At 40.5% G+C, this 9,143-nt stretch overlaps 2 protein-coding genes across 2 annotated transcripts; both read right to left on the bottom strand.

Annotated features, from left to right (window-relative positions):
• Positions 1–3,166: 3,166 nt before the first annotated feature.
• Positions 3,167–4,695, bottom strand: LOC306764169 (nuclear factor 7, ovary-like; the record flags this gene model as incomplete). Its single annotated transcript, XM_079251209.1, has 1 exon — positions 3,167–4,695. Exon 1 carries the CDS (start codon positions 4,601–4,603, stop codon positions 3,167–3,169), a length of 1,437 nt encoding a protein of 478 aa, XP_079107335.1. The 5' UTR covers positions 4,604–4,695.
• Positions 4,696–7,736: 3,041 nt separating this feature from the next.
• LOC306764170 (nuclear factor 7, ovary-like) lies at positions 7,737–9,143 on the bottom strand (the record flags this gene model as incomplete). Its single annotated transcript, XM_079251210.1, has 1 exon — positions 7,737–9,143. The coding sequence occupies one exon, from the start codon at positions 9,141–9,143 to the stop codon at positions 7,737–7,739; it is 1,407 nt and encodes a 468-aa protein (XP_079107336.1).

A 9,143-nucleotide genomic window follows, 5' to 3' on the forward strand; every position in this document is an offset into this window, starting at 1 on the left:
ATTCTCAGTGTTACATCGATGGAGGCAAGGAGCGTCCTGCGAAGGGTGGACCCCCGGAAGGCTGCAGGCCCTGACAGGGTACCAGGGAGAGTCCTGAAAACCTGCGTCCACAAACTGTCTGAAGTGCTCACAGACATTTTTAATACATCTCTAAGTCAGCAGGTGGTGCCAACGTGCTTTAAGACTGCCACCATTATACCTGTCCCGAAGTGCTCCACAGTGACATGCCACAATGACTACTGCCCTGTGGCGCTAACTTCAACCATCATGAAGTGTTTCGAAAGACTGGTAATGACAGAGATAAAGAAGTCTATAGATGTTACTGTGGACATCCATCAGTAACTGCTCCACTGCTGATGCCATATCCACACTGGTTCATATGGCTCTCATCCATCTAGAGAAGAAAGACTCTTATGTTCGTCTCCTGTTCTTGGATTTCAGCTCCGCTTTTAATACAATAATTCCACAGACATTCATCAACAAACTCAGTTTTCTTGGATTGAACAGTTCCTTGTGCAACTGGATACTGAATTATCTTACCAACAGGCCACAGACTGTAAGAATCCACAAGATCACATCTTCCTCCATCTGCCTCAACACTGGATCACCCCAGGGTTGTGTGTTAAGCCCTCTTCTGTGCACCCTGCTTACATATGACTGTGTTGCTCACTATAAATCAAATCACATAGTCAAATTTGCTGACGACACTGCAGTGGTGGGCCTCATCACCAACAGCGATGAGTCCGCTTACAGAAGGGAGGTAAGCCAACTGGAGCTTTGGTGCATGCAGAAAAACTTGTGCATCAATGTGAAGAAAACAAAAGGGCACCTTCTCCTCTTTATATCAATGGAGGCCAAGTTGAAGTGGTGTTCTGCTTAAAATATCTGGGAGTACAAATATCGGGCAATCTCAGTTGGAAGAACAAAACAAGCAGCATCCTCAAAAAGACCTACCAGCGCCTGTTTTTCTGAGGCCCCTCAAAAAGGCAGGTCTGAGCTGTCCTGTCCTAACTGCCTTTTACAGAGGTGCGGTTCAGAGCATCCTGACGTCCAACATGACTGTGTGGTACAGCAGCTGTCCAGCGGCAGAAAGAAAAGCCCTGCAGAGGGTTGTGAGAGCAGCAGAGCGCGTCTGTGGCTGCGGCTTCCCCAGCATCCAAGACCTCTACATCAGCAGGTGCAGAGGCAGAGCCCATTGCATCATGGACAATCCCACCCACCCTGCACACGGATTCTTCACACCTCTTCCATCAGGCAGGAGATTACAGCACATCCAAGCCCGGACTACCAGACTCCGAAACAGCTTTTATCCAAAGGCCGTGAGACAGATAAATGCAGAAAAAGCAGGCTAATATTGACTTCCTCTTATTTGCATGTGCTAAATAATTTTATATACAATATTTATAAATTAAAAGGGGGGATTTATTGTGTATTTATTGTAGAATTTTACAAATTTTGCTGACATTTGGGACCTGAGGCAGTGTTTCGTTCTGTGTATTTATGTGCTGGAATGACAATAAACTTGAACTGAACTGAAGTCAGATAAGTTGGATACTCAGTCACATGTTCTCTGCTGCCTCTTCTCCTCACCTCCATGCTGCATCTTCTCTACACATTGTGTTCATTTCTGACAACCTGCACATGCGATGCTCCAAACAAACAGCAGACACACGAGGAAGCCGTTGTAAAAAGTACAAAGAAAAAGAAAATGTATTTTCACACTGAAGTTGCAAACAAAAATGTATTTGTTCAGTGTTTTGTGTCACAGATCAGCTGAGACTTCTTTCTATTTCAACTCTTTAAAATTCTTTAGATTTCCTGCATTTCAACACATTATTTTAAACAATGAATTAATTTCCATCTGAGAAACACAGTTTTCTATTAAAATGAAAGGTTTTTACTTATTCCTAATATGATCTTAAGTTCACATATTTCAAAAGAAAAAAAGTAAAAGAAAACCTGAAGTCCTGATTTAATCTCAGTATTTGATGATGTTCAGAGATTATAACACTGAACCTTATAAGAGATGAATTAAAAATGTAATGCAGACGCTGGAAAACAGAAGATTTAGAGACATAAATATTTACAGACCTACTTATGTTGATAAGGAAGGACAGTGTGTCAAAACAAGTGAATCTAGTTTTAGTTTCCTGCTCCAGAAAAAGGACGAAGCATCTGAGAGTAAACTGCTGAAAACCTCTGGGATTTATTATGAATGTGGGAAATAATGTTTAAGAGACAACAGTTCTGATATTAATCACTTGTCAACAAACTACATTCAAGTTTCAATATTTGTACCTTAAAATAGATGTTAAACTATTTGAATGTAACTTATGTGCGTCTAACTGAAGAGGGCACGGTGTTTCTGACCCAACAAGCCCTGAGTGAGTCCTGATCTGAGAGCCTTGCTGCTGGAGAAAAGGAGGGTTTTCCAGTCTGGTGACAGAAAGAACAGAGGAGGGTGCAGACAGATCTTAAATGGAAGATGAAAGAGTACACGGCCAGCTACAGGAGAAAAATGAAGGACCTGCAGCAGAACAATGTGAGGGAGGTCTGGAGAGGGCTCCAAGCTATCTGAGGAGGTCAAAACCAGAAGAGGAACCCTGAACCTGGAGACAGAGACTGGGCCAACTGGCTGAACCTGTTCAACAGTTATGTTGAAATCTTATATGTGAACTCTCAGAAGTTTACATATAACTTTGTTGTTTTTCTGGGATTAGATTATATTTTAAAAAAAAAGAAAAAAAAAGAAAAGAAAAACAATCATAAATTTCCATCACATTCAAGAAAACAGAAATATATTAAATCATGTTTAAAAAGTAATAATATCACAGCTAAATGAAGGATTTCTGATGAAGAACAAATCAGTAATAAAGCAGAAATGCTGCTAATCACTTTAAAAAAACATCACACCTGATTTTTACCTGATGCGTTACAGTTTTTGGATTTAGTAAACTCTTTGTTTCTTTGGATCTCTGCTGTTTTTACTTCTTGTAATCCAACAGAAACTAACAGTAGTTATGAGGTTGTTTCTGAAACAGTTCATTAAAATGACCAAAATAAAATCAGACTACGAATATGTATCAATGATTTACAAGGTTTGAAGTGTAAAAGTCTGAAAACTATTGATGAACAGTTTATGACGGTAAAAGTTTGAACAACTGAATCATTTTTCTGAATATTTCAGAGAAACAAGAGTTGGAAAGATTTTGATATCAGAGGTTTTTGCATCTCCAGCTGGACAAACACAGAAATACGGGAAGAGTTTCTCAGTGAAAGTGTCTCTGTGAGTGTAGATGTGAGTCATGTCTTCAGGGTTGTAGAAGGACACCTCCCCCTTGTCATAGTCCAGCTGGACTCTGATCCTCTGGAGACTCTTCTTCACTGAGACAGTCTTACCATCACCATTAGTGTATTTTCCATCACCGTGCAATAAACACCAGATTCCATATTCTGGTGAAGCATATAACTTTTCCTTCCTGTCAACAGACTCTTTAACCAAACCAACATACCAGCGAGGATGATCTCCCACCTCCACCTGCCAGCTGTGTTTCCCTGAGCTGAAGCCCTGAGAGCCAAAAACCATGGTGTAGTTTGTGTTTCTCTCTGGATTGTCAGGAAGCTGCTGCCATGTTTCTCCACATCTCACACTGGTCAGATCATCAGACAGATAGAGCCATGGGTTTGCAGTGTTTGGGTCCAGAATAACAGGACTGAAGTGGATCTTCTCCTTCAACTTCTCCCAGACTCTGAAGGACAGGTTGCCCAGGTGTTTGGCCACATCTATCAGCGCTCCTGAGAGCAGCTGTGGATCTGACAGTGAGCACTGGGTTCTGGTTCTGCTCTGAGTGTCTTTATAACTGCTGAGGAAGGACACCTTGTCTTTCTGCAGGTCTTCTTCAACAGCACAGATACTGTCTGACAGAGAGGAGATCTGATCCTGGATCTTCTTCATCTCTCTGCTGATAGTCTTCCCCTTCTGCTTCTCTTCCTCCCTCAGAGCTGCCAGTCTGGACTCCTCTTCCTCTTTCAGGAACTGGTGCAGCTTGTTGAACTCTGCTCTGATCTGCTTCTCTGTGGACAACAGCTGCTTCTTGCAGTGTTCGTTCATTTCATTGTATGTTTTCTCCACGTGTTTGTATGTGTTCATCTTGTCCTGCAGAGACTTTAAGTCAGACTTCAGCTGCTCCTTCAGCTCACTGACTGCTTGTTCTATAGGAACCACTTTGTGATGCTGGTGGAGAGAAAACTCACAGACAGGACACACAGCTCTCTGCTCGTCCTCACAGAACCAATAAGGAACTTCTGGATGTTCATCACACACCACCTCCTTCTTCTTCTCCACCTTTTCTATCTCAGCTGAAGTGTTATTCTTCCTTTTAGCAAACGAATCTGCTAGTTGTTTCAGAGAGGAATTAATGGATGGTTTATCTGTTGATGATTCCCTTTTACAAATGGGACAGTTCTTGTTTCCAGCTTGTTCCCAGAATTTCTGCAGGCAGCTTGAACAGAAGTTGTGGTTGCAGCTCAGAGACACAGGATCTCTGAACGTCTCTGAACACACATGGCAGCTCAGGAAGTTTTCAAGAAGTCTCTCAGCCATTTCTGAAAGAATGTTTCAGGACTCACCAACTTATAGTTTCTTCACCTTTAAATAGAAATTCCTCCAGTTATGTTTAATGTTCCGTAGAGATCTCACACCCTGTAATGGCGTCTCAGCTTTCTTCAGCTTACTTTCATTTTCTTTTATTTCAGTCACGTCACGTCAGAAAAGCTGCAATAAATGTTTGTCTCCAGCAGATGGAGGCGTCAGAGCGTCTTTCAGAGCTACATGTTGCTTCATTTAGTTTAATAAATTAAAGTTCCAACATCTTTTCACATTTCACCAAAACAAACTGGTTGTCATAGAAACTATAAAGAAGTTTGAGTTTCAACCCCTTAATGAACATTTCCACAGATTGTCTCATCTCAGACTACACAGGCAGAAAAACAAATAAAGAAACTTAGATGAAAAAGTATTTCATTAGTGTTTGAGGAAAAAATATATATATATTTTTTTAAATTATCTTAAAAAGCATGTGACTTGAATTGTTAGATTTTATTCAATCATTCTAACATATCAGAAAACATTTATTTGTATGTTAAAGTCTTCAAAATTAATAAAAACTTGAGATCTACATCAAGAATTCCTGTTAAATAATACTATCATTGTAGTTTTCATATGTTTTTTTTTAAATTATCATTTAGTTTAACACTTTTTCTTTTATTTTTTTTCCACAAAAAAAGTGCTTTAATATCACCAATATAAACATAAAGCAGCTCAGTCAGTCTTCTCCTCTGGTTTTAAATAGCTGAGAATCTTTAGTTTAAATCCCTTTTATTTTGTTGTTATTAGTCCATAAATAAAAGTTTGTTTCATGAATGATTACAGACACAGAAGCAGTATAATCTGCGCATGTCAGGCCATTCTTCACCATTTTCCTGCTTTCCAGTTAATCAGTTTATTTCCTCCTGTTGAGGGTGGAGCTGATGGTCATAAAACAAGCAGTTACCATAGTTACCACTAGATGGAGCTGTTTCTGCATTAATTGTGACAGACGATTTATAATAAAATTTCTCGGAGCAAAAATCTTTTTATAAAGAAGTAATTTTCTTCTGCAGCCTAATCTATTTTCCTTTCTAAAAAAAAAAAAATAGATCCATGAATAAAACTTTGTGTATGGTTGTCTGAGTATTTGACAAGAATTATTCAGTGAAGATTGACCTCAGGTTGCCTCTCAGAGAAAACAGTTTCTTATTTTTGAGCTCATTTTAAAGCAGGAGTTGAGTGATAATAAAATATTTCAACTTTATTTATAAAATCTTTTTATTCTGTTTCATGCATAAAGTGTTTTTGCACATTTTAACATTTTTCTTGGATGTTTAGGATTTAGATTTTAGGGGATTTAAAAGTTGTCTTTTCCTTTAATCCAAATGCTTCATGTATCTGAAACCAGCCAAACTTCACATGAATAATTCTGCAGCAGTCGTCTGTTATAATTCTGCATTCATTTAAATTATTATCTTCCTCTGTTTCCTTCTATGTTCAAGGTTTTGTTTATATTATTTCTTTTTGTGCACATTTCAGCTTTACTCAAGATTTCTGTTTCCTGAGTCCAGTTTTTAATATCAGACAAAAATCCACATCTGTGGACAAAAGTCCACATCTGGCTCCATGACAGCAGCTGGTGTATCTTCTAGCTCAGGTCCTCCACCAGCAGCCTGAGACTGAAGGCTCTGCTCAGTATCTTATCTGCTGCTGGGTCATCACACTTCTGGATGGGGATGTTTTATTGTCTTACTGGGATCTGCTGGAGACACTCCACCAGTTTGGAGCCCCGGCTGCTGTGATGACCACTGTGACCTTCATGCATCTTTTCAACTTTGTCCTTCAGCCTTTATTATTTTTCCAGCTTCTTATGGTCCTTCTTCGTGATGTTGGTGTCCTTTGGGATCTCTACATCTATAACTGCTGCCTTTGACTGTAGTTTGATGACCACCACAATGTCCAGGTGCTTGGCCATCACCAGTTTCCTGGTCTAGATCTGAAAGTCCATTAGTTTGGGATGATTAAATTTACATGAAAACACTTGTATCCTTTCTGCAACATGAGCTTTTAGAACCAAGATGAAAGACAAAAAGAAGTTGTCACCAGGGTGCACAGCACAGGAGGTCACTAGTCTCCTTTCTGTGATGTGGGCCAGCTCCTGACTGAAGCAGATGTTGGTCAGCTTGCTGCAGCAGAAGGTGAAGCAAGGCAGCAGGTTGTAGACGAGGTCCTGGAGGTCCAGTTTCTGCTGTTTGTAGCTGGAACATGTGAGTGTAATGTCTGGATAAAAGCACATCCTAAAGACATTTTCTGTCCAGTGGAAGACAGCGGACATGAAAGTTACCATCTAATCATCTTTATTGTTCAGCAGAGACCGAGCTGCACTGACAACACTGAGCTGCTTTCTTTTCACAGGACATCTTTCTCTCTTTTTCTTCCTCCCTCTATTTACAACCTTCTTCATTCGTTCCTCTGCAGTCTTTCTAGTTTGTCTCTTTTTGTCAGTTTGGGTTTCGTTCTGTATAATAATATTAATCCTCTATTTCTCTGATTCTTCAGATTATTGCTCTGTTCTCTTACAAGCTGCACGTGTTTCTCCAACTTCAACAATAATCTGTTCAGGTGTTATCAATCAAACGACACTTTAAATAGAACATTTTTATATCTGTTTTTTTTCCCGCACATCAGCTTCAGGATTTATTATTAAGTCAAAATATTAGTAAAAAAAATCTAATCCCAGAAATCCACTGGAAAACCATGTTTAAGAAGCAGAAACTGGAGCTGTGCAGTCAGTAAAACAGAAATCCACATTTCAGACATTAAACTGACAAGAGAGTGAAAAGAGATCAATTCACTTTAAAACAATTTGTACATCAAAAACTCCAACTTTCTTGCTGGGAAATAATCATTTACTGACCTTCCAGGTTTTATTACTTTGCTGAACAGTTCTTCATTCACCTTTATTCATTTCAACAATATTCTCAGTCGCAATAGCTGCTTAAAGACAAACAATCTGGTCATTTTAAAACAGAATAACATCTTTTTCACAACAGGATGGAAGTTAAAATAAGAAACCGCGTTCTGCAAGAGTTACACAGCTTGTCAACATTGTCGTCACTGTAGGGAAGAACTCGCCAAAATCTAAACGTTACAGATTTATAAAAGAACTTTTGGCATTCGCAGTGTCTCCAAAGTAGAAATATGGAAAAAGTTTCTCAGTGAAAGTGTCTTTATGACTGCAGATGAGAGTCGTGTCTTTACAGTCATAGAAGGACACTTCCCCCTTGCTGTAGTCCAGCTGGACTCTGATCTTCCACAGATTCTTCCTCACTGTGACAGCTCTCCCACTAATATCGGTATATCTTCCACCTTGATGTGCTAAACACCAGACTCCATATTCTGGTAACGCTGGAAACTTTTCCTTCCTGTCAACAGACGCTTTCACCAAACCAACATACCAGCGAGGATGATCTCCCACCTCCACCTGCCAGCTGTGTTTCCCTGATCTGAAGCCCTGAGAGCCAAAAACCGTGGCGTAGTTTGTGTTTCTCTCTGGATTGTCAGGAAGCTGCTGCCATGTCTCTCCACGTCTCACACTGGTCAGATCATCAGACAGATAGAGCCATGGGTTTGCTGTGTTTGGGTCCAGAATAACAGGACTGAAGTGGATCTTCTCCTTCAACTTCTCCCAGACTCTGAAGGACAGGTTGCCCAGGTGTTTGGCCACATCTATCAGCGCTCCTGAGAGCAGCTGTGGATCTGACAGTGAGCACTGGGTTCTGGTTCTGCTCTGAGTGTCTTTATAACTGCTGAGGAAGGACACCTTGTCTTTCTGCAGGTCTTCTTCAACAGCACAGATACTGTCTGACAGAGAGGAGATCTGATCCTGGATCTTCTTCATCTCTCTGCTGATAGTCTTCCCCTTCTGCTTCTCTTCCTCCCTCAGAGCTGCCAGTCTGGACTCCTCTTCCTCTTTCAGGAACTGGTGCAGCTTGTTGAACTCTGCTCTGATCTGCTTCTCTGTGGACAACAGCTGCTTCTTGCAGTGTTCGTTCATTTCATTGTATGTTTTCTCCACGTGTTTGTATGTGTTCATCTTGTCCTGCAGAGACTTTAAGTCAGACTTCAGCTGCTCCTTCAGCTCACTGACTGCTTGTTCTATAGGAACCACTTTGTGATGCTGGTGGAGAGAAAACTCACAGACAGGACACACAGCTCTCTGCTCGTCCTCACAGAACCAATAAGGAACTTCTGGATGTTCATCACACACCACCAACTTCTTCTTCTTCACCTTTTCTATCTCAGCTGAAGTGTTATTCTTCCTTTTAGCAAACGAATCTGCTAGTTGTTTCAGAGAGGAATTAATGGATGGTTCATCTGTTGATGATTCCCTTTTACAAATGGGACAGTTCTTGTTTCCAGCTTGTTCCCAGAATTTCTGCAGGCAGCTTGAACAGAAGTTGTGGTTGCAGCTCAGAGACACAGGATCTCTGAACGTCTCTGAACACACATGGCAGCTCAGGAAGTTTTCTACAAGAGCGATATTTTCAGCCAT

This window comes from Telmatherina bonti, assembly GCF_933228915.1.
Source record: "Telmatherina bonti genome assembly, chromosome: 13".
In the NCBI taxonomy this organism is placed as follows: domain Eukaryota; kingdom Metazoa; phylum Chordata; class Actinopteri; order Atheriniformes; family Telmatherinidae; genus Telmatherina; species Telmatherina bonti.